Genomic DNA, 27,910 nt, shown 5'->3' with positions numbered 1-27,910 from the left:
GGCAGCCACTGCTGGGCTGGGATAGAGGCTCTGGGGGGATTGGGGTTCCAGGGCAGGGCAAGGCTGGACCTGCCCCTTCCTCCCCCACACATGAAAGATTTTGAGCCAACAGTCTCCTTGGGACTGTCACAATAGGGAATGCTGGAGGTGATATTCCAATTCTGGCCATGGGCACCTGGACTAGAAGGACAGTTCTTATTCCTAAGAAGTGAAGTACAGAGCCCCAGTGTTTGGAAGGCAGGCGAGATCATCACTAGGCCAAGGCCAGCCAGACTTGTCAGGAATGGCAAATTTTGTCTGGGAACAGACTTTGAATTTACGGAATTTTGGACGTGGAACCACAATCTCAGCCCTGTGCACCTGGAGAAGCAGGACATTTCTTTCCCATAGGAAGGAAAGTACGGAGCCTTCCCCAATGTTTTGGGGACAGATGGAAAATGTCCCTTGTGAAACCACTGAGAGACAGACTTGTCCTGGCAATATTCCTATGGAACAATCCCTGTGTATAAGGAAATTTGGAGCTGAAATCCCTGAAGTTCTGGGCATGGGTGCTTGGAGGAGGACAGATCTTTTCCATTGGAAAGGAAACCATGGAGCCCGAGTGTTTCAGCAGCAGAAGAGAAGAGACCCTCAACATGCTAAGGTCAGTTGGACCAGTCAGGTGGTCCATGGAAGGCCAAACCAGCCAGACCTGTTCTGTGTAACCTTGGTTTTGTGGGGGCTCACAGTGTCACAATGGCCCCTTGATTACAGGAAGACCTGCAGTGTCACAATGGACGTTTGGTTCAATGGGGTCCCACAATGTTAAAATGGCCCCTAGGTTCCAGAAGGCCCTGCAGTGTCACAATGGTCCCAAGGATTCCATGAGGCCTTGCAGTGTCACAGTTGTCTCCGTAGTTCCCCAGGCCCCACAAGGTCATGGGACTCCTCTGTTCCATGAGCCCTGCAATGTCACAATGGACCTTTGGACCCTGGGGGTTTGCAGTGTCACAATGGTCTCCTTTGGCTCCACAGTGTCACAATGGACCACTGATGACACAAGGCCCTGCAATGTCACAATGGACCTTTGGTTCCATTCAGTCCTGCAGTGTCACAAAGGCCTCTTGGTTTCAGGAGGCCCCACAGTATCACAATGATCCTCTTGGTTCTGTGGGGACCCCCAGGGTCACAATGGTCTCACTGGTTCCATGAGGCCTGACAGTGTCACAATGCTTTGCTTATTCCATGGGGCCTTATAGTGTCACAATGGTCTCCATGATCCCATGAGTCCTCTCAGTGTCACAATGGCCCCTTGATTTCATGAGGCTGTGAAGTGTCTTAGTGGTCTCTCCATTGCTTCATGAGGCCTTGCAATGTCACAATGAACCTTTGGCTCCATGGGGTCTTGCAGTGTCACAATGGCCCCTTGGTTCCATGAAACCCCAAAGTGTCACAATGGTCTCCACAGTTCCATGAGGCCCCGTGGTGTCACAATGGAACCTTGGTTTGATGGGGCCGCTCAGTGTCACAATAATCCCTGCATTCCATGGAGCCACACAGTGTCAGTATGCTCCTCTTGGTTCCATGAGGCCCCACAGTGTCACAATGGTCCCTTGGTCTCACAGGGCCCCACAGTGTCACAATGGTCCCTTGGTCTCACAGGGCCCCACAGTGTCACAATGGTCCCTTGGTTCCATGGGCCCTGCACTGCTGCATTCCCCCCTCCCCTTCTCAGGCCGCCCTGCCAGATGAGAAATGCTCCTTGGGGCTCGGCCTTGGCCAACAGCCCCTGGGCTCAGCTCCTCTGCAGCTCATCACAAACACTGTCTGCTCCAGGCACTGCTGCTGCCCAACCAGCTCCTGCTTTCTGGAGGATCAGCCCTGGGAACTGGTTTTGTTCCCTCAGTGGCACAACATCCCTGTTCTCACACTGCCAAAGAAAGCTGTTGATGCCAAGTGCAGCCAGGATGAAACATTGCCTGCAGGTAAGGTTAAGTCACAAGGTCTGTTGTTTTGCAGAGAGAGAGAGAGAAAAAAACTCCACAAATTTGTGAAAGTTGTAAAGCCACTATGTTTATTACAGCACTGGACGGATGCAGAGATTACTCTCCTTGAAAGGCATGCATACCTCTGGGAACTTCAGGTCCCTTTTTATCCTCCTCTCAAATACATATGCATACAGTTTCACAATAGGTTCATACATATTCATTTTTATGAATTTCACGTGACATTTGCTGCTAGTTCTTCTTTATCAGAAAGAATTCCTAGGTCAGGCTGACCTGCTTTTACAGCAGTCTTTCTGTCTCTCTTTATCACCCTCTGTCTCGTGTCCCCCCCCCACACCCCCCCTTATCTCTGTCCTTCATTGATGCAGTTTGCCTTGAGCCTAGGCCTTGCAGTCAGGCTACACAGACTTAGAGGTGTTCATTTCACCTAAATCAAAATGGATTTCTACTCTGGGGAATTTTTACTCTGTTTCACTATGTGAAGTTAAATGCTGCTAAGAGTTGTTCTTTTGCTAAGTTGTTATGTTTAATTTAAGTTATTAGCTGAGTTAAATACTGTTAAATGTTAATCCTCTATTAAACAAAAAGTCATAGGTTATACGTTAGGTTAAATTCTGTTAGCTGCTGGTGGGGTTTTTTTGGTTAAATTGTCCCCTTAAGTTTGAGCTCTGTTAAGCTTTCAGGCCGTATTCCTTTTATCCTTGCCCTCACTGTCCTTGTGTCACACACACACACACACACACACACAGGGACAGTTCTCACTTCATTTCTGGTTTGATTGCCTGGATTTTGTTTGGTTTTGTTGTTGCTTTGTTTCCCTGCTGTGCCTGAAGTGTCCAGTCAGGAGCAGAGTGACTCCTGCCAAGGAACTTTGTGCTGCTGTCCCTTAATATTAAATCTGGTTTTTGCTGCTCCCTTGCTGGGGATTTTTTCAGCGCTCTCAAGGCCTCGTTGGTACCAGGGTGAAGGAGCCCTGGCCCAGGCTCTGGCCCTGGGGGACACGGGGACGCTGCCGGGGGGTCCCTGTCCCCCTGTGCCACCCCCAGGGCCCCGGCCCCCCGTCCCCGTGTCAGGCTCTGGGGTCGATCTCGTGGAACATCCTCTGGGGGAGGCTGCGGCGCCAGGGGCGGGGGGACCCGGGGGGACAGGGGACCCCGCTGTGCACGAGCAGGGTTGGACTGCTCTGGGGGGAACTGTGAGGGGGGCCGGGGCAGAGTGACCTCCCCAGTGACCTCACACAGCCCCTGTGATGTCACACAGCCCCTGTGATGTCACACAGACTTCCTGTGTTGTCACACATCGCCTGTGATGTCACAGCTCACTCTGGGACATCACAACCCACCCTTGTGATGTCACAGAGCAAACTCTGGTATTTCACCCTGGAATGTCATGCAGCTGCACTGTTATGTTGCAAAAGACCCTGGGATGTCAGAAAGCCACCATTTGATGTCAGAATCTGCTCTGTGATGTTTCACAGCCACCCGGTGATGTCACAACCCACTCCCTCATTTCACAGAGCCACCCTCTATGATGGCAAGGTCTGCTCTATGGCCTCACACTATGATGTCACAGACAGTTGTGTGATGTCACAACCCCCTCAGTGATGTCACAAAACCCTCTCTGGGATGTCATACTAACACTCTGTTATGTCACAGCACACACTTTGACCTCACAGCCAGCTCTATGATGTCATACAGCCATGCCATGATGTCACAGACTGCTCTGTGATGTCACAGAATCCCCTCTATGATGCTGTAGCTGCTCAGTGACCTCTCACAACAAACTCTGTGATGTCATTGCCCAATCTGTGACCTCACACAGCCCACTCTGTGCTGTCACACAGCCCCTTGCTGACATCACAGCTGCTCTGTGCCTCCATGACACAGCCACAGAGGTGCCCCCTCAGGCTTTGGTGCTCTTTTCATCAGAGTCAGTCCCCAGAGAGGGCTCAAAAATTTCTCGGGAACTCAAACTTAGATTGAAACACTGAAGTTTCTTGTACTTTAAATAGATTCCTGTGAGGCACAAGAGTGACAAAGTGTCCCCACGTTCCAGGTAGAGCAGAACACAGGAGGCAGTGATGACAGCTGGGGACAAGCAAGGCAAAGGTGTCTCTTCTTGGCCCCAGCACGCTCAGCCAGGCTGAGATGGACACTGATGGTTTCTGGGCCAGGCTCTCGGAGCCCAGCCCAGCTCCCTGCAAGCTCTGCCAGCTGCCCTGAGCTCTGGGCAGCACCAAGGGCCTCTCTGAGCCCAGCCCAGCCCAGCCGGCTCTGGCCCCACAGCTCTGCTCAGGCCAGGCTGCTCTGGGCACTGGCCCCACGGCCTCAGCCCCTGCCAAGGGCACAGCAGCAGCTGCAGCTGCCACAGGACTCAGCCCCAGCCATGGGGGAAGGTGCTTGGCCAAGGCCAAAGGAGGCTCCCTGGCTGCCCTGCTGCCCTCGGCCTGAGGTGCTGAGAGCTCTGCAGCCCCTGCTGCCATCCCATCTGCCCAGGGCAGCACAAGAGCCCCGGCCTTGGGGCCCTCAAGAGCTGCTCCTGCTCCAGGCCCAGGGCCCATGCCAAAGCTGGGGCAGCCACAAAGCTGTGCCCATTGCTGTTCATTGCTGCTCCCATGGGGATGGATCCTCAGCCACTTGGAGGTTGCTGATGAATTTTACTGCTCCAGAGGCCTCTTCTTTCTTGAGCTCCTCAGTTCAAGAATTCACTGAAAAAGGCTCATAAACATTTGTTCTAAAGACCCAAACAAGAAAAGCCCCATCGAATAATTTTAGTTTTCAATTCTTCTGTGGTTAATTAGACACATTTCACAAGTGTATTCAAATTGAATCTGCTATATTGAAAAAAAAAAGCAGAGACAACTGTTTTGTCCTGGTTTTTTTCCGTGTTTATAGTTTGGTATCAGCAATTTTCAATTGATATTGACCCCCAGCAACATCTAATGCAGTCTGAATAGATAAGATCAAGACCCTTCATGGCTGAAAATCAATCAGACTTTGTCCCCACCCTCTCCCCACCATTTCCCTCATCCAACCCCTGGCACTCCTATGGATCAGGAATGGTGTGGCCAGGAGGACCGTCACACTGGGATCTTTTCTCCTGAGAATCTGGGAACCTTCGTCTTTTCCATGTTTTGCTACTTTGGAATGCGATTTAGAGAATTGTTTACCCCCCAGGTAAAATCGTTCCTACTTGATGACCAATCAGACGTCCAGCCCGTTTGGGACTCTGGTCAGTCACAAGATTTTATTATCATTCCATTCCTTTACTTCCTAGCCTTTGGATGAAATCCTTTCTTTTATTCTTTTAGTATGGTTTTAATATATCATTTTCTTTTAATATAATATATATCATAAAATAATAAATCAGCCTTATGAAACATGGAGTTAAGTTCTCATCTCTTCCCTCATCCTGGGACCCCTGCGAACACCACCACAGAGGACCAGGGCAGTGATTCTTACCCTGTGCTCAGCACTGCTTGGGCAGCACCTCGAGTGCTGTGTCCAGTTCTGGGCCCCCAATTTAGGAAGGACATGGAGGGGCTGGAGCCTGTCCAGAGAAAGGCAACAAGGCTGGGGAGGGGTCTGGAGCACAAGTCCAGTGAGGAGTGGCTGAGGGAGCTGGGGTTGTTTATCCTGGAGAAGAGGAGGCTCAGGGGAGACCTCATCACTCTCTACAACTCCCTGACAGGAGGGTGCAGCCAGGTGGGGGTCAGGCTCTTTTCCCAGGGAACAGTGACAGGACAAGAGGACACAGCCTTCAGCTGCACCAGGTAAAGTTTAGGCTGGACATTAGGAAATATTTTCCACACAAAGGGGGATTGGACATTGGAATGGGCAGCCCAGGGAGGTGAATGAGTCACCATCCCTGGAAGTGTTTAAGGAAAGACTGGATGTGGCACTCAGTGCCATGGCCTGGGTGACAAGGTGGTGTTGGGTCCCAGGTTGGACTTGATGCTCTCCAAGGTCTTTTCCAGCCGGGCTGATTCTCTGATGATTGTGACATTGCAGGGCCCTGGGGAAGCAAGGGGCCATTGTGACACTGCGGGGCCTGGTGGCACTAAGAGGACCATGGTGACACTGTGTACGACATGGCAGCACAGAGCCAAGGGGCCATGGTGACACTGTGGGGCTGGATGGAAGCAAGGAGTCCATGGTGACAGTCTGGGTCCTGCTGGAACCAGGATTTCCCTCTGCTCTAGTGCAGTTCACTAGGTAGGTTTCGTGCTCCAGCTATGGAGAAATATTTCAACAAGCTTCTAGGAAATACATATTTCTATTTGAAAAGGTGCCTTTTATTGCTGTCCTATTACACAAGAGGTGATTGCAGCATTCTGTGACTGATATTGATCCAGGGACTCTCCTAAGGAGGTCTGGCCTGGTCAGAGAAGCTGTGCCTTTTAAGTCTGACCCAGTGAGGACAACCTTGCTCCACATTCCCCAACCCCATCCTTTCTCTCCTCACTTACCTGGGACCTGCTTTGCTTGGTGAACTGGCTGCACAAAACCAAAGAGCGGCTTTTCTTCTTTTATTTTTTTAAGAAATCTAAAACTCTTTGAGTTTCCCCATTGCAAACAGACATCCTCCTCAAGTGTGTGCCAAGCCCAAGGTGCCACCAAGAGCACTCCAGGCCTGCCTGGGCCAGCTGTGAGGGTGGATCATCATCCCAACCTGCACTGCGCCATTGCAAGGGGCTGTTGCCATGGACACTGCAGGGACCCCACTGCTGGCTTTGGGTGCCATGGCAACCCCCATCACTTCAGGTTTCCTTGGAAACCAGCCCAAGGAGCCATTTCTGCAGCCAGGTTCCATGGCCCCTTGCCTGCAGAGCTGTTGCTGCCCTCAGCTCCCATGGCAACCCTGAGGACAAAGCGGTGCCAGGGCTGTTCCAGGTACAATTGCAGTGACACTCGTTGGTGCCACCAGGTGCCATGGCAACGGCCACAGGGACCCGTTCCTTAGATTGGTGCCAAGGCAACCAATGCCCGGAGCCGTTGTGGTGGTTGGTGGCCATGGAAAGCTGCCCTGGGCCCCTTGCTCAGGGCTGGTGTCAGTGCCCAGAGCCAGAGGGGATCCCTTGCTGGGGGCTGTGCCATGGCCACCTGCCCTGTGCCGCGCTGGCCGCTCGGGCACCAGGAACCAGCAGCCAAGGGCACTGCCAGGGCCAAAGGCCAGGTCAGCCAGACAGAAAGGGGCAGCGCTGGGCACTGTTTCCATGGCAACCGGCACTGGGGGAGACACCTGGGTCACCTGGCCTGGCAGTTGCCATGGAAACCCCTGGCAGGCACTGAGGGCACAGCCCCTGGCACTGAGACACTGCTGGGCCGGGTGCTGAGCACAGCGCTGAGCACGCAGAGATGGTTTTGTTCTTGCTGAGCTGCAGCACAGCCAAGGCCTGTCCTGCCCCTCGTCCAGCCACGCTGGGGAGGGGCTGGGGCTGCGGGGGAGCTGGGCAGGGGACACAGCCAGGACAGGTGACCCCAACTGACCCCGGGCACAGCCCAGACCAGAGCACATCATGCTCAGGGTATGAAGGGGGGGAACAAGGAGGAAGGGGGAATTTTGGAGGGAGGGTTTCTGCCTTGCCAGGTAACACTTAGGCAAGAGGGGGCCCTGTTTCTCCAGTGGGCAGGGTCACTACCAAAGACACAGACACCAACTGAAGGAATTGTGTCATTTATATCATGCACAGCTGCAAAGAATTACAAAAGGATAAGCTCAGCAAAGCACATCATCATTAGCAAAGAATTACAAAAGAAGCTCAGCAATCCATCAGAACTCATCATTACATTTTGATGACTAACCCCTTGGTCAAACACTAGAGGTGTTTGTGGCAGACAAAGATTCTGGCTGACTATCAAGATACACCTTACAGACACCAGTAGTACTTTGGTGAGACCATTCTTCATTCATTTTTCTCAAACTCATTTGAGTTAGGAACAACAATTCTGCTGTCCATGGAGCTGGCACCATGTTAATTCCAGAATAATGCCCCCAGGCCCTTTGCTGTGCAGCTTTACCATGCTGTCTGTGGCTAACAAGGCCTGGGGGGGCCCTTTCCCCTCTGGCTGGAAGGGGCCGGGTCCCAGTCCCTGAGGGGCACCCGGGCTCCTGGATGCAATTCCTGTGCAAGTCCCTCAGTGTCACAGCAGCCTTCCCATGGAGCCCCGTGGATCAGAGCATTTGCCAAAGGGGCCCTTGGGGCAAACAGGGAGATTTGGTCTGGCAGCATGTGTAAAACAATATCCTGTCACATCTACTTGTTCTCACACAGAACACTTGGCTGCAGGGACACATTCCCATTGTTCCTGCCCAGGTTTCAGGACTCAGAGTTGTCTTTCCCAGGAGCTGCTCCTTCAGCTGCCTCGGGAGGGCCATTTGGCCTCCAGACCCACACTCGGGCTCCATTATTAGGGCTGCTGCATCCAAACCCTTTATCTCCACAAACGGTGGTGATTGCAGGTGGATCTCCTTTTTTCACAATCCTTCTTAAAATTGCAATATTGATAATTGTGCTACCCTGTCATGGGGTTGACTAATCCAATCCTGGTCACTATTGTTTAACACAATTCCTTTAATTTCACCTTGATATTCTGCATCAATTCCTCCTGCCATGACATGACCTCTTTGCAAGGCCAAGCTCGGGTGAGCAGTTACCAAAGCAAAGTGTCCTGGAGGAATCTGAATTCCTGTTTCAGTATTGATAGCTCTCATTTGCTTTGAATTTATCCAAACTAATTCCAATGCATGAAGGCCCAGCCCTGCAGCCTCTGGGCTGGCCCTGCCAGGGGCCATCACAGCCAGAACAATTTCCCAGGCAGCCCAAGTCTCACTGCCCATGGTTGGATTTGCAAACTGGGGGCAGCCGTGCACAGCCAGGGGGTTTCCATTTCCCCCCTGGGCCATTGTTAAGGGCATGGAGCACATCTGGGAGATGGGTTCTTCATGGGCAAAGGTTCCCATCTCCTCATTTTTCAACTGCTTTTTTAACAACCCCTTCACCCGTGCAACCAATCCTGCAGCTTGTGCATAGTCTGGTACATGAAAAACCCTGTAGGCTTCATCACTGAATTTTTCACAGCAACAGACAAAGCACTCTGCATCACAGTATCAGAAAACCCTGTAAAAACAGCCAATTTCCTCCCTTCCTCCTTTTTTCACTGTATACAATCTCACAAAGTTGACCACTGACAGTAGGGTCCTGGCCAATCCTGTTCTGTAGGGTATTTAGTATTACATCCCTGAGCAGCCAAAGCTACCAAATTAGTATTGTCAGAACTACTTCACATTATTATAACTTTATATGTAGATATACATATTGATATAGATAGACAGACCTAGACATACATATAAAAATATATATATATGAAGGTCTTATTGTACTATAAATACATACATAGTTATTTATTATATTGATATTTCACTGGCACAAATGCAGCTGAGCTCAAGATTAAAACCTTCTTCTCTTGCTCCATGTGGGAGCATTCCAACAATAATTGTTCCTTCTGAAGGGGCTGTTTCCAATGTACTCTTAACAAATTCATCTTTGTCTGCCCAACCCCACAAGTTCTTTTCCTTTTCCATGTGCAATTTTTGGATGCATTTGAAGCCATCCAGGGCTGCAGCCTCTTTTACCCGACTGCCCCACTGCTCCCACGGGGCTCTGACCTCAGCCCACTCCAGAGCCAGGGAACTCCAGGGAAGGGCTTCCCATCTGGGAATTTCTGATGGCACTGATTCCTCACATTGACACTGAACAAGTGACATTTTGTTGGGATCTAGCCAGACTGTGCCAGTTTTGTTTTACCAGTGGGCAGGGTCAGCACCAAAGTCACAGACTCCAACTGAAGGAATCAGTGTCATTTCCTGCAGCTCAAAGCAGCAAAGAATCACAACAGGAGCAGCTCAGCAATGCACCCAACCATCCCCACCAAAGATTGCCTGCAGTGATTGAGAAAGATCCAGCCCCAGTTACCCTCAGCCTTTACCATCCCCCAGACCCACACAGCAGCTGGGGAAGCTGTCACAGCCAAGGGCTGCAGAGCCACTCCTGGGCACTGGCAATTCCTGCAGGTGCCTCCAGCCACAGGTGAGGCTCCAACCCTGCTGGGAGAGGGCCCAGCTCTGACAGTGCTGAATGGACAAACTGACAGCACTGCTAGTGTGGCAACATCTGCTTTCATCCTCCTCTTGGCTCCCTCCCAAAACCTGGCCAGGGCCCCAGGAGGAACCAAGGGAGGTGACTTTGACCATTCAGCCCCAAACAAGGCCAGATGTCAGATTTCATGGCCTTGTCTGGCTTCTAAATACACAAAGGTCAACACATGTTTCACTAATGAGTGGCTACATCTATCACAGTGCTAATGACCATGCACATTTCATCAGGGAGCAGATACAAAGATAACCTTTGGCTGGAAGGTTCATCCAGAGGCCACCTTTGGCTCAGGGCCTGCTGTTCAGGCCTCACTCAGGGCTGCTGTCCAGGCCTTGGCACTTCAGGGACGTGGTTTAGTGCTGGGCTTGGCACTGCTGGCTGAGCGGCTGCACTGGGTGAGCTCAGAGGGCTTTTCCAACAGAAAGGATTCTGTGATTCCATGATTCTATCCACTGCATTCAGCTGGGTCCATGTTAGCAGCATTCATTTGCTCAGAAAGTCTCCTCTTGCCCAGCTCCTGTGGCCTGAGGCTTCAGCTCCTTCAGCTCCTGGTGCTGAGCTGCTCATGCTGAACGAGACGAGTCGGAGAGAAGAGCACAGTCCATGCAATTCCTTCTGGGACACGGAGAGGGGAGGCTGTGCAAACAGGAGCATTGTTTGCTGTGGCCTCCTCTCTGCCCTTCACGCCTTTCAGCGCTTGGAACCAGCCAAGAGCTTTCTCCAAGAGTGCAATGGAGCAGCTGTTCCTGCTCCTGGCTCTGGCTCTCTCCAGTCTCTGCCCTTGCCTGCTCCTGTCCCTCGTGCTGTGCCCTCTGTTCCCCCAGGGCTGGCTGGCTGCTGCCCAGGACTGTGGCACTGGCACAGATCCAGTGCTCCAGAGCCTCCTTTCTGTGCCCTTGGAGCTGCCTGGGCACAGCAGCCTTTTCCATCTGCAAGCTCCCCATGGACAGGGAGTGCCCAGCTCCGTTCCTTGCACAGCCTCCAGGAGCCCAGGGCTGCCATCTCAAGTCCCTGCTGGCACTGGGGGCTCCCAGGTGCCTCAGGCTGCTGTGACACCGCTGCACACGGGAGGGAACAGGGGCAGGGGCTGTGCTGAAAGTCAGCTCCATCTGCTGCTGCTGCTGCTGCTGCTGCTGCTGTGGGGTCATTTGTGCAGCCCTGGCCCAGAGTCAGGGATCACATCCTGCCAGTCTCTTCCAGCCCTGGCTGCTCAGAGTTTGGGCCTTGGAGCCTCAGGTGGCCAAAGGCAGCTGCTCCTGGTCCCTCTGTGTGCCCGTGTTCAGCAGTGCTGCTCCATCAGTCTGTGCCCAGCAACGGGGAAAAGCCTCAGCCCTGCAGGGCCAGGAGCTGCCGGGCTCTGCCTGAGCAGCTCAGCCAGCAGGAAGGGAGCTGCTCCACACGGGAACCAGGAGCAAAGGACATTCCTTTGATAGGACAGGTTTTCTATTTAAAGGAAAAAAAAGAAAAAGGGAAAAAATAGGTAAATTGTAAAAGATAAGAATAAAATCCAAGTGTTAGTGAAAAAACATAACATAATCTTAGTGAAAAAGACAAAATATAAATGCAAAGTTACATTCTTTGCATTAAGAAGTAAATTATTTTAAAAAGAGAACTGAGTTATTTACATTGTAAATGTGCTGATGGCATGGATCCATCTTACTGACCTCAGCAGCCTTTTAAAAGATTTTGGGCTTTGTTTCCAACATTGCCATTTGAAATAGTGGTTGAAGCAAGAGGAAATTGCTTTGTGCCCTTCCAGCTCCAAGCAGGACTGGGAATGGAAACTCTGTCAAAGCCCAAATCCTTTAGAAGATGCCCTTCCTTCTCACCCTGTGAATGAGCTGCACATTCCCTTTGAAACTGTCAGGGATTTCTTAAAGACACCAAGTCCCACTTAGGGCTTTTTGCTCTGGTTTGGCAGTGCAGAAGGGCAATTCTCCATCCACCAGCTCCAGACTGCACTGCCTCAGGAGCACGGCCCACTCGCCAGCTTTGGCCCACTCGTGGCACTGCTAGAGGAGGAAGAAAGTGCAACTGCACAATTCCAGCCAATCAAGAAGGAAGAATGGGACAGACAAACACCCTGTACAGATCCAGGCGTTCAGCTGTGACTGTGGAAGGTTTGGGTCCTTGCCAATTGGATGTGTGTCCCCAGCTGCAATCTCTGGGCCTGCAGCAGAGTCTCACTCAGCTGCCAAAGCAGAAAGCTCAGGCGCTGTGCTCGCAAGGGGCTCGTCTGATGCAGAGCTGTCAGAGCAATGTGAGGGCAGAGCCAGCCCAGCTGGGCCCAGGGCTGAGCCCAGCAGAGCCCTGGCAGAGCCCAGAGCAGCCTCAGCAGCCGCAGAGCCCGGCTGCAAGGAGAGAAAGCAGAAACCGCCCGTCAGCTGAGGGCTCCTGTGCCCTTGTGCCAAGGCCTGCGGTGCCCAGGCCATGCTGGCTGTGCCCAGAGCTGTGCCCAGAGCTGCCCATCCCTGCTGCCTTTGGCAGCAGAGCAGGAGGGCAGGACATGTGCCCAGCCTGCAGCCAGCCACGGCACATCCAGCCCTCAGCAGCTGCCCAGAGCAGGATGCTCCTGTGCTCGCTGCCATCTCCCAAAAGCTCTGATCCCACCCTGCCAAGCACACAGGGACCCACCTCACGCCAGCCACGGCTGCAAGAAAAGCTGCTCCCAAACCATGGCCTCAGCCTTCTCCAAGGCCACTGCCCATCCACGCCAGAGCTGCTCCCAAGCACTTCCCCATCCACACTGGACCACCTAGAACGCTTCCTCTGGAAAAACAAACAACACATTATTGAAAAGAGATTAGATGCAAAAGGGGAAAACAAGAAAAACAGTAAAAACTCTTATCTCTGTCAGGGCCTTGAGGGAGGCCCAACTCCTACATGGTAGGGAAAAACCCAGCCATGGCTGAGGGAAGCCCACACTTTCTCTCTTCCCCCCTGCACTGCCCCCCAAAATCACCGTGATCCCAAAGCAAACAAGGGCAGTGGAGCAGCCCAAGCCCTTCCTTGCCTGCAGAGCAAAGCAGCCCCTGCACAGGTTCTGGAGTCCCACCTCTGCTCCCACCATGGGGCTTTGTTTGTGTCGGGCTGGCTGCCCCAGCCCCAGCCCCAGCCCCAGCCCGGGGCACGGTGGCTGCTGGGGGCTGTTGACAGGGCCAGGAGCCCACTCCCATTTCATACCCAGCCCAGCCCATGCCCCCAGCCCTGCCAAAAAGCAGCTGGGCAGCGACTGAAGGATGAATTGCATCTGCCCCAGCAAAGGGGGAACCTTTGCTTCCCAGCCAGGCTGGGCCATGCCCAAATCTGGCAGCATTTCCCCGGCTGGGGACTCATCTGCAAATTCCCTGTGGAGTTTGGCTTTGAAGAAGGTGCCAGAATCAAAGTCCATCACCTTCAGCCTCCAGTGGCCAGGCTGAGGAAGAGCTTCTCATCCTTGATGTCATCCTGGCTGTCTCCAGCAGCAGCAGCAGCAGCACCAGCAGCAGCAGCAGCATCCCCACCTGGTACAGCTTCTCCAGGGGCTCCTGCTCCTTCCCTGGGGGGAGACCAGGCTCTCAGGGCCCCAGCTGTCAGGGAACCAGCACAAGCAAAACCAGCTTGGATGGCGGCCACCAGTGCTGGGCAGAGCAGCTCAGCTCCAGCACAAGGGCTGCGTGGGCTCATCCCATGGCCCCGGTGCAGTGACACAGGCAGCACAAAAAGGTCTGGGTTCCTCTGCTTCTCATTGCCACGGCATGTGTGGAGCTGCAACTTACCAGGGCCCTGGATCAAAGTGTGCCTGTGGCTCTCTCCCTTCTTCTATGGCAGAGGAATATCCTGCACCCAAGGATCACAGAACAGGTCTTCTAATGTGGGTCTTTCCAAGGAGTTCACGGATAAACACCACCTGATCAGATCTTTGCACTCTGGGGAGACAAAGCAGAAACTGCCGGTCAGCCAGAGAAGGCTCCTGTCTGCTTTGCCCCACTATTCCCATGGCCAGGCCATTCTGGATGCACTCAGGGTTGGGCCTAAACTTTCCCATCACTTCCCTGTTTTGGAGGAGAGCAGGACCTGTGCCACCTCCTCAGCAGCTGCCAGAGCGGGATGCTCACGAGCCCGCTGCTGGCTCCCAGCACTGGGATTCCCCCCGTGCCCAGAGAAGAGGATCCACCTTGAGAGAGCCCTTGTGGCAGCGGGAGCTGGCCCCAGCTGAGGTTCCGGCCCCTCCTGAACGGGTGCTCCCCGCAGACCATCTGGTGCAGCAGGATGCCCAGGGACCAGATCGTTGCTGCCTCGCCATGGTACCAGCCAAAGTCGTTCCATTCCGGGGGGCTGTAGGACAATGTTCCTATGGAATACAGATGGAGTTCAGCAGGGGGATGCTGCTGCTCCCACAGCCTGGCCCCAGCATCCCTGGGCCTGCGGGGGCTGCATCAGCGGCACACAGGGTGACCACTGCCCTCTCGCCAGCACCTGGGACTTGTGCACAAACTTAGGCTTGGAAAAGAAGCCACTGGTGTCAGAAGAGGGCAGAGGAAGCCCTGGCTAAGCCTGACCCTGACCTGTAAAGGAAAAACCCTCTCCGTGCTGGGGAAAACATGCCCTTATCCTCCCTGCCTGCATTGCCCCAAAAATATTAGGAAGCCAAGGCAAACAGGGAGAGTGGATCAATCCAAGCCCTTCCTCTTGCCTGCACACCAAACTGGCTGGGGCACAGGTTCCGCCCCCCTCTCTGCTACCCCCACCCACTGGGGTTTTGGTCGGGCTGGCTGCCCCAGCCCAGCCCCAGTCCTGGGCAGAATGGCTGGCAAAGGCTGCCAGCAGGGCTGGAAGATGGCTCCCCACCCAGCCCCGCTCTAAAGCAACTCAGCTGAAGACTCAGTCCCCTGACTGGCAGCAAAAGGGAGAATCCCCTCTGCCACAGCCAGCTTGGGCTGGGAGATGTTGGGCCATGAGATGCCGGGACCAGGAGTACACCCTTACGTGGGCTCACCTGCAAAGTGGGTGTAGGCTGTGTCTTGCAGGTAGGTGCCACAGCCAAAGTCGATCAGTTTGGCCTTCCCGGTGTGCAGGTCGAGCAGGATGTTCTCGGGCTTGATGTCGCGGTGCAGGACCCCGCAGCTGGTGCAGTGCCGCACGGCCTCCAGCACCTGGCGGAACAGCGCCCGCGCCACCTCCTCGGGCAGGAACCGCCGTGCCCCAATGAAACGCTGCAGGTCCTGACACCGCTCTGGCCGCTCCAGCACCATCACGATGTGGTTGGGCAGCTCGAGCCACTCCAGCAGCTGCACCACACCAGGGAAGCCAGTGGACACCTTGGCCTGCAGCACCACCTCCAGCGGGGCCCTGCTGCCGTCGGGCTGCGGGAGGAGCACGATGCCCTCAGTGGGGCTGATGCCGTGCCGGGGCTCGGGGAGCCCTCAGCCAGCCCGGGATGCTCTGCGCCCTGCGCTGGACCCACGCCCGCTCTCCCTCGAGGCGTCCTGGCGGCTTCCACCGTGCCGGGCCCCGGCTCATCCCCGCCCGGCAGCCCCGGCTGCTGCCGCTGGCCCCGCTCACTCACCAGCTCGCCCCAGTGCCGGACGCGGTTCCGTGGCACCCTTTTGATGGCCACCTGCAAGCCAAGGACAGCAGCGGGCTCAGCTCGCCGCCCGCCCTGCCCAGCCCCATCCTCCTCCTCCTCCTCCTCCGCCCCCTCCCTGCGCCCTGCGCCCGCCGCCGGCCCCGCCGCTCACCGGGGCGCCGTCCGAGAGCCGCGTGGCCGCGAAGACGCTGCCGAATCCTCCGCGCCCCAGCAGCGAACCCACTCGGTACCGCTCCTGCAGGGCCTCGTACGCCTTCCCTGCGGGCGGGACGCGGCTGTCAGCGCTGGGCCCGGGGCCAGCAACGGCCCCCGAGCGCCCCTCAGCCGCCCCGGGCCGGCCATGCCCAGGCGTTCGCTCTTTGGAACGCGGCACGGGAGGCTCGGGGCCGGCGGCCGCGCTGCCGAGCGGCGGAGCTCGGGCCGGGGAAGCCCCAGCGGAGGCGGCGGCAGCGGCCGCGCCGCCTGTGTCCTCCGCGGGCCCCGAGAGGAGCCGGGGCCGGGGCCGGGGCCCGGATCGGGACGGGACTTCACGTCGGGGCCGGGGCCGGGGCCGGGCTCGGGCCAGGCGGAGCCGAAGGGCGGCGATGCCGCCCCCGCACCAGGCACTGACGCCCGCCCAGCAGCGCCACCGCCAGTACGGCCAGAGCCGGGCGGAGGCGAGAGCGCGGCGGGACGGCCGGGGCCGGGCACGGGGCAGCCCCGCCCGGGGCCGGGGGCGGGCCGGGGGCATGGCCCGGCCCGGCAGGGGAGAGGGAGGCGGGGACACGAGAGGGACGCCGGGCAAGGGACCCCGAGAGAAGGGTGCCCGACCGCGGGAAAGGGAGAAAAAGAAAAACAGAAGGAAAAACAGAAAGAGAAGGAAAAAGAGAAAGAGAAAGAAAGAAAGAAAGAGTGATCTAAAAGATCTTTTTTGCTGCTGTCGCTGCTGCTGCTGTCGCTGCTGCTGCCGCCGCTGCTGCTGCCGCCGCTGCCGCCGCTGCAACTGAAGCACCGGGGCCGTTCGTCCCCGTGTCCGTTCCCCGCTCGCCCCACGAGCCCCACGTTCGAGCCCCGCGCGCCCCGGGCACAGCCCCTGAGTCTGTCCAAACACGGGAACTTTGCAGCGGTGAGCCCAGATGCAGAGCCCTGACTCCTGCACACTGGCACAGCAATCCCCTCGCTTGCTGCTCTGCATTGGCCTGGCTGAGGCTCAAACACTGTCGGGCCACCTTCCCTTGCTGTAGGATTCCTACCTGAGCCCAGCACTGCACTTACATCTCCAGTGTTGCCTTCCAGTAAAACCAGGGGAAGGAAAACTGTGTGTGGCTCATGGTATTTTCGAGTGTCTAAAAATCACTAAGTCACCGATCTTAGAGGTGAAGTGCATCTGGAATTCCTGGGATGGAGAAGTAGTGCAACATGGAAAAGGGGAGCATAGAAATAAATAGAGGAAAAGATCTTGGATTGTTTCTTTCATTTTCATTTCACTTCTGGAAAGCTGTTTCAGTTTTCCAGGAATTTTCTCCTTTCTCTCTTCCCAAGAATGTCTCATGGAGAACAAGGTCAAGCTTCTGTCACAAGATTTGCCAGCAGGAAATTATGCCACTGGTGAAATTTTCATTGTGACTGTTTGTGCTGGCTTAGGGCAAATTTGGGGAGGAACCCTCCAAAAGGGATCAGTCTAGAAAGCAAGTTCAAGCAGCCCCTCCCCCTACTAGTTCAGGAAAAGACTTCCCTCGAGAAAAGTGAAAAAACCCCAGTTTATTTAACAAGTAAAGTATTCACAAGCATGAAAAATTAATAATAATAAATAAAACCTCTGACAGTGCTGAAGAGATGGCAAATTCAGAAAGTCCTTTTTGTGGGTTGTAGTTGGCTCACTCAGTCTCTTCTAAGTCCCTCTGGGGCTGGAATGCAGTGTCCCAGAGCTCGGTGGGCCACAGGTGTGAGCTGCCGGTGTTTTTCTGGGTTTTCAGTCCAGAGCAGGTTTAAACAGTTCCAAGAAAAAGGAAAAAGGAAAGTCACAGTCCCGGGAACTTCTCTGCCTAAGCTAGCTAAAACCAAATTGCTGGTCCTGGGCTGTGAAGGCACCGGGAAATTTCCAAATCTGGGCACTGGCGGTCCCAGCAAACACCAGATCTGGATGGTGCTGGAGCCAGAACCTGCAGATTTCCAAATTTTGGCTTTCTGTGCCAGCAAATCACTGGACTTGGGCTCTGCCAGCACCAGGAAGTTTTCAGATCTGGGCACTGGCACTGCCAGCAAACACCAGATCTGGGTGGTGTCGTTGCCAGCAACAGAAATCTGCTGGATTTGGGCTCTGCTGGCACCAGGAAATTTCCAAATCTGGGCACTGGCGCAGCAAACACAAGATGTGGGCAGTGCCAGAGCCAGTAGCAGAAAGTTGCCGGGTTTTGGATTTCTGTGCCAGCAAATTGCTGCTGCACTTGGGCTGTGTCAGAATAGGGAAATTTCCAGATCTGGGCACTGGCAGTGCCAGCAAACACCAGTGAAACCTTCTGGCCCTCGTCCGGACCGTTGGCCAGTGGTTTCCCTGAGAACCAGCTCTGGCCACTTTACAGACAGAGACTGCTTTCATCTGGTGCTCTGGAAACAGAACTTTAATGAAGGCAAACACAACAAACAGGACGGCGTGCACAGTAGAGAGAGCAAAGCAGAAAAAAGCCTGGGTCCAGGGTCTAGCAGGGATATTTATCCATTTATTTATGGGGAGGGGTTAAGGTGGGAATCTGAGGGAAGGATCCAAGAGGAAGGAGGGATTAAGAATATTACAATTTTTGCAGTATAAAGTAACCAATGGTAGCAAAGAGAACTCAGAACTTTCTCGTAACAATCTGCATAACTGAACAAGAGGATTATGGGCGGGAGCCCCTGCTGACCCTGACTAAAGAGGGTTTTCCCATGGCCTTAAGCCGAGGTCTCCCTCTTCTTTTAAACCAACCCCAGCACACCAGATCTGGGCAGTGCTGGGTTGTGGCTTTCTTTGCCAGAAAATTGCTGGACTTGGCTCTGCCAGAACAGGGAAATATCCAGATCTGGGCACTGGCATTGGCAGCAAACACCAGGTCTGGGCACCTGTATTGGCATCAGGAAATTGCCGGATTTTGGCTTTCTGTGCCAGCAAATTGCTGGACTTGGGCTGTGCCAGCCCTGGGAAATTTCCAGATCTGGGCACTTGCGCAGCAAACACCAGATCTGGGTGGTGTGTTGTAGTGTGTTTTTATACTTTGAAATATTTGGTAGTGGTTTTGTTTTTGAATACCCGCATCTTTCCCAAATGGTTCATCCCAGATGGTACCCCCCTGCCTTTACCTGTGTAATCCCTCTCCCTTGCTGAGATCATCCCCAAATGCCCACCCTGGCTCTGTCAATCACTCAGCATCCCATCCCCTCCATCCAGAAGCTTCATTCCAGGATGTTGAGTGATCAGCCAGAGGCCAGGAGTCAGCCCCCCAAGCCCTGCCCCATATGCTGTCCTAAATGTCCATCCCTCAGTACCCATCCCTTAGGGTCACTTCTTGGTTAGTAAAATGTTATCTACTTTGGGTTTCCACCTCCCTTTAAATGTAACCTTGGCACATATCCCGGGGCTCTGGGCAGGAGGGCCCTGAGGTGTAGGGGCTCCTTTGGGACTCCTAGAATAAAACCTTGGATTAACCCCTGCTAAGAGTCGGCCCTTTCTCTTCTACCGATGTCTCTGGTGTCTCTTGTGCTGCCCAGGCGCCCAGCCCAGGTGCCCTCAGTACCCTCGGGGCACAGAGAGTGTCTCCCCGCTGTCGGCCGTGTCGGGGCTGCCCCCGGTGTCTGCCAACTCGGGACTGGCCCAGGGTTCCTGAGAGGCTCCCAGAGGGACAGAGACAGCGCCCGTATAGGTAAACTGGATCGCCCTGGGATTTTGGAGGTAATTACAAATTGGCCCGAAGGTGCGAATTTTGGTGTCACAGATGAAGAACAAGAACCAGTGACATGGGCTGAAGAGGCTCCTCCATGTAACTAACTGCCCCCAGAGGAAACGCGCTACGCTCTTTTCACTGACGGTTCCTGTCGCATCGTAGGGATGAACCAGAAGTGGAAAGCAGCCCTATGGAGCCCCACACGACAGGTTGCAGAGGCCACTGAAGGTGAAGGTGGATCAAGCCAACTTGTGGAACTCAAAGCCATTCAGCTGGCCCTTGACATTGCAGGAAGAGAGAAGTGGCCAAAGCTCTACCTCTACACTGATTCATGGATGGTAGCCAATGCTCTGTGGGGATGGCTGGAGAGGTGGAATGAGTCCAACTGGCAGCGTAGAGGAAAACCAACTGGGGCTGCTGAAGAGTGGAAAGACATTGCTACCAGGGTAGGGAGGCTACCTGTGAAGGTCCACCATGTAGATGCTCATGTCCCCAAGAGTTGGCCTAATGAGGAACACCAAAACAACAAACAGGTAGATCAGGTAGCAAAAGTAGAGGTGTCGAAGATAGACTTAGATTGACAACAGAAGGGAGAGTTATTCCTAGCTTGATGGACCCATGATGCCTCAGGCCATCAGGGCAGAGATGCCACCTAGAGGTGGGCACGAGACCAAGGGGTGGATTTAACCATGGACAGTATTTCTCAGGTTATCCATGACTGTGAGACCTGTGCTGCCATCAAGCAGGCCAAGTGAGTGAAGCCCCTATGGTATGGTGGGCAGTGGTCCAAGTACAAGCATGGGGAGGCCTGGCAGATTGACTCCATCCCACTGCCCCAGACACGCCAGGGCAAGTGCCACGTGCTGACCATGGTGGAAGCCACCACTGGATGGTTGCAAACCTACCCTGTGCCTCATGCTACTGCCTGGAACACCATGCTGGGCCTTGAAAAGCAAATCCTGTGGAGACTTGGTACCCCTGAGAGGATTGAGTCAGACAATGGGACTCATTTCAAGAACAGCCTTATCAACACCTGGGCTAGGGAACATGGCATTGAGTGGGTGTACCATATCCCCTACCATGCACCAGCTGCAGGCAAAGTGGAGAGGTACAATGGACTACTAAAAATCCAACTGAAAGCTTTGGGTGGGGGATCTTTCAAAAATTGGGAGCAGCATTTAGCAAAGGCCACCTGGTTAGTTAACACCTGAGGTTCCACCAACCGAGCAGGCCTTGCCCAGTCTGAGTCCCTGAATGTAATAGATGGAGATAAAGTCCCAGTGGTGCATGTCAGAGGTTTATTAGGGAAGACTGTGTGGGTCAATTCTGCCTCGAGTACAGACAAACCCATTCATGGGGTTGTCTTTGCTCAGGGACCAGGTTGCACATGGTGGATAATGCAAAGAGATGGAACAACACGATGTGTACCTCAGGGAGATCTGATTGTGGGGTGAGAATGATATGCAAATATCACTGTTTGTTGGATGTTACTGCCATTGTCTGTACATTACACCATACAGACATGAGATAGAAGGAAATGTGTAAGTGTTGAAGGTCTGAGCAAGTGGGAGATGGAGAAGGAAATGTGCAAGTGTTGAAGGTCTGAGCAAGTGATAGATGGAGCTTTGAGTGAGTAAGGTGAAAGGGGGGAATCCTGCAGCTCTGTAGTATAGGGCCTGGATTCAGTGGTCCAGTGTGGGGATGTGATGAGGGCATGATGGGTATTGCTTGTAAATTTTGGGGGAGCAGATGGAAATTTTGTGTGAATAAATGCATGATGTGTGGTAGTATGTTGATGATATGGGGATAAGGGGTGGAATGTCCTAGGGTGATGTTATGATGCTTGTATCCCCATTCATGTATTCTGTTTATGCTGGATATTATATTCTATGCCTTTAAGACTGGCTCTGAAGAGTGAAAGTTTTGTTTTGGTTTTCTTATCAGCCTGGTGGGACACAGAGACGGGCAGTACATACTGCTGCTTTTGCTTTTTGCCTTTGCTTTTTTCATTGCTTTCTCACTCTTGCTTCTGCTTCACTTCTGCTTGCTCTTGCTTCTGCTCATTAGCTAGTTTAGCTAAACAGTCCAAATTTCTTCCTGGACTGTTTCTCCTTTCCTTTTTGAACCATCTCAAACCTGCTCCGGACTGGGACCTGGGAACACCGAGCGTTTGCACCCTGTGGCCTGCAGCAGCTGCCCCAGCGCCAGAGGGACTGAGTGACCACCCCCAAGAGAGACTTTCTGAATTTGCCATCTTTTTTCAGAGTGATGTCATCCGGTATTGTTCATTCTGTGTGCTGGGGGTGCTGTGCCTGTTAAATAAACAGGTTCTTTCCACTTCTCTCCAAGGAATTCTTCCCGAACCGGCTGGGGGGAGGGGCTGTGTGAGTTTGCTTTCTGGAGGGGCCCTCCTTTGGTGATTCTCTCCCAAATTTGCCCTAAACCAGGACACCCCAATATGGGATGGCAAACAGGATTGATTCAGACCGGGGAACTCATTTCACATCAAAGATATTGCAGAAAGGGGTTCAGGCCCTGGCAGTAAAATAGGAATTACACACTCCATGGCATCCACAGAGTTCTGGTCAGGTTGAGAGAATGAATCAAACTCTTAAAAGAGCTCTAGTTAAGAAAATTATTGAAACCCAAATGTCATGGATAAAATGTCTCCCTTTGGCCTTATTAAGAATTAGAACCCAACCCCAGTCAGATCTGGGGGTCCCACCCTATGAAATGATGTTTGGGTTTCTCTTCCTGACCCCTCCCCAGAAGGTTTCCACCTATGAGGAAGGGGAAGCCAATGCCAAGAAATAAGTGATGTCTATAGCACAAACCTTAGAAGGGCTAAGACATAAAGGGGCAATTCCTCAAACTACCACCCTGGATTTCAGAATCCATAATATTAATCCTGGGGATTGGGTGATGATTAAGCCATGGAGAGATCAGCCTCTAACTCCTCAGTGGGAAGGTCCCTTTCAGGTACTGCTCAGCACCGAATCGGCCGTGCGAGCTGCAGAGCGGGGATGGACTCATGGCAACAGAGTCAAAGGCCCAGGAGAAGAACCCAAAGAGTGGACTGTAACATCCAGGCTGGGTGAAACAAGATTGACTCTCAAGCAGAGACTGAAAGACAACCAGAAAAACACCAAGATGCCCAAAAAGCAGAGTCAAGCTTCCACCAGCCAGCTCAAGAACTGTCTTCCTGTTTTCATGGGTGAGAATTACCATCATCTGTTGAGGAGAAGTACACAAGGGACTGTAAAAGGTAATGGGACAGCTTCTTTAAGAAAATAAGACAAAGGAAGGAGGGCAAGACCAGGTTGGCCCCTTTGTTTGCTACCAAGAAGGCTCCATAGCCCTGCTGTGGGTAGCAACCCTGTAGGCATGGTAAGGTAGGGACAAAAGGCCAGACCAGACCTCTGTAATTCCTCAGTTGTCTTTTAATTCAACAGGTACTGGAGGGCTGGACCGAGTTGGCCTCTGTGCTCACCCCTAAGATGCACCAACTATGGGTAGCAGCCACACAGGCACGGTAGATGGGAGTCAAAGCCATACTGGACCTCTGGGATGCCCTTTTGTCCATTCCTAATGAGTGTGTCTAAGGAAAACCTGAGATTTTTTGTTCTATTCCCACTGTCCTTGCCTACATCAACAGATGCTGGTATGACTCATTCAAGAGACAGGAAAATTTTTTTACTTAATTTTTCAAACAAGTGATGTGGAGAGCTTTGTGGTCAGTTGGCTAGCTGAGAAAGGTCACGTCGACATGATGCCGTTGGTTAAGTTAGAAGGAGGCAAGTTCTAGGATTCAGCAGTCAGTGTCCAACCACTGACAAGGACATTGTGCCCTTGGTGAAACAACAGGATAGAGGAGAGGATCTTTTGCCAAAAATATGCGGATAGTTTCAGCAGAATAACCGCAAGAATGTAGAAGTAGTAACAAGATAATTATAAAAATATAGAAGTAGGTGTGGTTGACCGATAAGTAATTAGCCAATAATGAGCTCTGCTTTGCAATATGTATAAGCTTCATTAACACCAATATAAATATGTGTGAACTATCAATAAAGTTTGAGACTTGCTGATCACTCATATTGAATGCTGCATTTCTTCCGCTGATCCAACAAAGTGACTTCTAGAAAAAGAAAAGAGGGGCTTATAATGGATGTGTAATCCTACAGTTGGCTCTCACAATTAAGGGGTGAATATTAAATACATGTTAGGAGAAGTTTTGTAGATGTATAATTATCCTTCCCCTCCCCCTTGCATTGCTATCACAGGATGGCCTCAGTAGTTGGGGCATTTGGGAGGGTTGGCTTGTTCCTATGGCAGCACCTGACCTCCAATCAAGGTGTGAGACAGTGATCTCCACCACTGGACAGAGAAGAAGGAGTCGATTGACAAGACTTTGGGAGGGGCTGGAGGTGTAAAAGACAGAACATCCATTTTGTAGATGAGCACATGGTGACTGAATTCTTTGCTTCTGATTCTGTATTCTTTTCTTTCTTCAGTCTTCTGTTGTATTTTGATTAGGTCTTAATAAAGAATTTAAACTTTTGAAAGTGAAAATGGTTTCTCACTTGAGGTTGGGGAATGTGGGGCAAGGTTGTCCACACTGGGTCAGCTCTCAAGGAACAACTTCACTGACCTGGCCAGACCTCCTTAGGAGAGACCCTGGATCAATATCAATCACAGAATGCTGCAATCACCTCTTGTATAATAAGAACAGCAAGAAAGGCACTCTTTAAGATAGGATTACATATTTCTTAGAAGCTCTTTGAAATATTTTTCCATAACTGTAAAAGGAAATCTTCCTAATGAACAGCACTAGAGCAGAGGGAAATCAAGGCAGAGCCATGGTTTGTCAGGACTTGCTTGATCCTAATGAGCCCCGTGGTGCATTTGGAGCTGAGCCCTGGAACCTCAGGGCCTGAGAGGAGATTGCACAAACATTTCCAGGAGTCAAAGTCAGAAGAAAAACCCCAAAGTGTCTCAAAGCATGAATGGATCTCAGTGAGGTCAACACAGGCTCCTCATGGACTCATTGGAGGAGAGAATTGGAGGCCAGGATGGCAGAAAAACCTCGCAAAGACTCAGACTGGAAAGGAACATCCAGAGTACTTTAAAGGCCTTGAGTATCTCAAAGTATTAATGAGCCCCACTGAGTGTGAGTACAAAGCTCTCAAGGGACTCATTAAAGCAGATAATTGGGGCCATGATTGCACAAACCTCTCACAGAGTCTGTATCAAAAGGAAAAAAACAAATACCTTAAAATAACTGAAGTATCTTGAAGCATTAATGACCTCAATGATTGTCATTACTGATTAAGGCTCTCAAGGGACTAATTAAAGCAGATAATTGAAGGCTGTGACTGCACAATCTTTCTCATAAAGACTGTATCAAAAGGGAAACACCAAGTACCTTCAAATAACTGAAGTACCCTGAAGCATTAATGAGCCCCACTGAGTGTTGTTACTGACAAAGCCTCTCCAGGGACTAATTACAGCAGATAATTGGAGGCCATGATTGCACAAAGCTCTCAGAGACTCCAAGGCAAAAGCCAAAGCCAAAGTCCTTTGAAAAACCTGCAGTCCCTGCAGGGAGCATGAAGGAGCCCCCAGGGCCATTGCTGAGCAAGGCTCCCCAGGGACTCCTTGCAGCAGATCCTTGAGGCCACTGGGATGTGGGCTAGGGGGGGATGCTGAGGGCAGCACAAGGGGCTGACAGTGCCCAGCCTGGCTGGGGCTGTGCCAGGAGGCCCCAGGGCCTCAGGACAAGGTGTCTCCTCCCAGCCCTTGCTGGCACAGACCCTGCTGTGCCCCAGGGCACCAAGACTTGGCTTCTCTTTGTCCCCACCTGTCATCACTGCCTGCAGTTCTCTGCTCTGCCTGGGGCCTGGGGACACTTTCTCAGTCGTGTCCCTCACTGGGACCCATTAAAAGTCCAAGAAACTTTGGAGTTGGATTCTGCCTTGGAGTTCTGGAGAGGTTTCTTCAGCTCCCTCTCAGGGACTGATGTTCAGGGCCTGAGCACAAAGGCCCAGAGGCTGATTAAAGTCCTTGTGCTGTGTCTGTGCTGCTGAGCTGGGCTGGGCTCCTGGCACAGAGGCAGCTCCTGGTCACCAAGAAGAGCTTCAAAAGCACATTTCTCTGGATGAGCAGCTCTTCTGCCAGCCCAGCAGGGCTGGGGCACTGCCTGCAGCCAGCGCGGGCACAGCCCAGAGGCACAGAGAGCTTCAATCAGTCAGGGCTGGGAAGGGGCTGAGAAGTGCCTGGGGCACAATCACTGCCAGCCCTTGGCACAGGAACCTCTGGCTGCAGGACAATGCAGCTGCAGCTCCTGGAGCCATCTCCTCAAGCTGGAACATCCCAATGCCTGCTAAGCCTGTGAGTCCATTCTCTGCTTGTCTCTTGTGCAGAGCAGCCAGGGGTGCCCAGGGCTGTCCTGCAGAGCAGGGTCCTGCAGCCCAGGGCGCTGTGCTGGGGCAGGGACTCTGCTGCCTGCCAGGGACAGCTCTCAGCCAGCCCTGGCAGCTGCTCCCAGCGCTGGGGGACAAGATCTGGCTGGGAGGAGACAGCTGGTGAGGCTTGGAAGTGTTCTCCTTGTGTGGGGAGGATGCTGCATTGTTCAGGGCTGCTCCCAGCATGGCATTGAACTGCAGAACATTTCCAAGTAGATTATACAGGGTGCATAGTGAGGCAGAGGCTGCATAAAAGGGAAAATCCTGCTTTTTAATCTACTGCTCTGGGATGCTGGGATGGGAAATTGCACATAGATATTCTTCCTCCAGTCCAGGATTAGAAAAATAAAAATTTTATTTCTCAGATTTTACAAAACAACGCAGTTATAGAAATCACCACAGGACCTGTTGGAGCCAGCATCAGTGTCACTTTTCCAGCCTCCTCAGGGTTGCTCTGACGTTGCCATCAGAGCCTGCAGAGCCAGAGCTGCCCCTGGGCAGTGCCTGAGCTGGGAGGGCTCTGCAGGGCAGAGCTGAGCCCCCAGGGCTGGGCTGGGCTCTGGCAGCACTGGCAGGGCCCAGCCCTGGGCACAGGGAAGCAGTTGCTGGCAGGGACAGCTCCAGGCAGCAGAGCCCTGGGCAGGCAGTGGGGGGAAAGTGCCCCCAGGCTGTGCTGGGATATTTCAAGTCCTCTCCACACCCAACTATTCCATGTTTATGTTTTTTACAGATCCGCATGCCAAGGCACAGCAAATGTCCAACAGCAGCTCCATCAGGCACTTCCTCCTGCTGGCATTGGCAGACACGCGGCAGCTGCAGCTCCTGCACTTCTGCCTCTTGCTGGGCATCTCCCTGGCTGCCCTCCTGGGCAACGGCCTCATCATCAGCGCCGTAGCCTGCGGCCACCACCTGCACACGCCCATGTTCTTCTTCCTGCTCAACCTGGCCCTCAGCGACCTGGGCTCCATCTGCACCACTGTCCCCAAAGCCATGCACAATTCCCTCTGGGACACCAGCAACATCTCCTACACTGGATGTGCAGCTCAGCTCTTTTTCTTTCTGTTCTTCATTGGAGCAGAGTTTTATCTCCTGACTGTGATGTGCTACGACCGCTACGTGTCCATCTGCAAACCCCTGCACTACGGGACCCTCCTGGGCAGCAGAGCTTGTGCCCACATGGCAGCAGCTGCCTGGGCCAGTGCCTTTTTCCATGCACTCATGCACACGGCCAATACATTTTCCCTGCCCCTGTGCCATGGAAACCCCCTGGGCCAATTCTTCTGTGAAATCCCCCAGATCCTCAAGCTCTCCTGCTCAAAATCCTATTTCAGAGAACAGGGCCTTCTTGCTGTAAGTGCCTCTTTAGGACTTAGCTGTTTTGTGTTCATTGTTTTCTCCTATGTGCAGATCTTCAGGGCTGTGCTGAGGATCCCCTCTGAGGAGGGACAGCACAAAGCCTTTTCCACCTGCCTCCCTCACCTGGCTGTGGTCTCCTTGTTCCTCAGCGCTGTTGTGTTTTCCCACTTGAACCCCCCCTCCATGTCCTCCTCATCCCTGGATCTGGCCCTTTCAGTTCTGTACTCGGTGGTGCCTCCAGCCCTGAACCCCCTCATCTACAGCCTGAGGAACCAGGAGCTCAAGGCGGAAGTGTGGACACTGATGACTGGATGCTTTCAGAAACATTAAACTGATGGCCAATTTCCTGCAAATCACTTGTAATAAAATTAATCTTTCATAATTCTTGTTGGTTTGATTGTGGGCTTTTTTTCATTTGTTTTAGCTTTTTCATATTGTCCACAAAAAAAAGCTGTTTGTTGTGCCATTTCTCATTTTGTTTCTCTTCACCT

General features: G+C 53.0%; 1 protein-coding gene across 1 annotated transcript in view; it reads left to right on the top strand.

The window, feature by feature from the left end:
• Nucleotides 1-590: 590 nt before the first annotated feature.
• Nucleotides 591-27,910, top strand: part of LOC143692643 (olfactory receptor 2AK2-like) — a 69,301-nt gene continuing 41,981 nt past the window's right edge. The window contains exon 1 of the mRNA XM_077172892.1: nt 591-643. Coding sequence (XP_077029007.1) covers nt 591-643 — 53 coding nt within the window. The remainder of the gene's footprint in view (nt 644-27,910) is intronic.

The sequence above is a fragment of the Agelaius phoeniceus genome, assembly GCF_051311805.1.
Source record: "Agelaius phoeniceus isolate bAgePho1 chromosome W unlocalized genomic scaffold, bAgePho1.hap1 SUPER_W_unloc_2, whole genome shotgun sequence".
NCBI classification, from domain to species: domain Eukaryota; kingdom Metazoa; phylum Chordata; class Aves; order Passeriformes; family Icteridae; genus Agelaius; species Agelaius phoeniceus.
The sequence above is the reverse complement of the archived record's forward strand: the minus strand, read 5'-3'. Positions and strand labels throughout refer to the sequence as shown.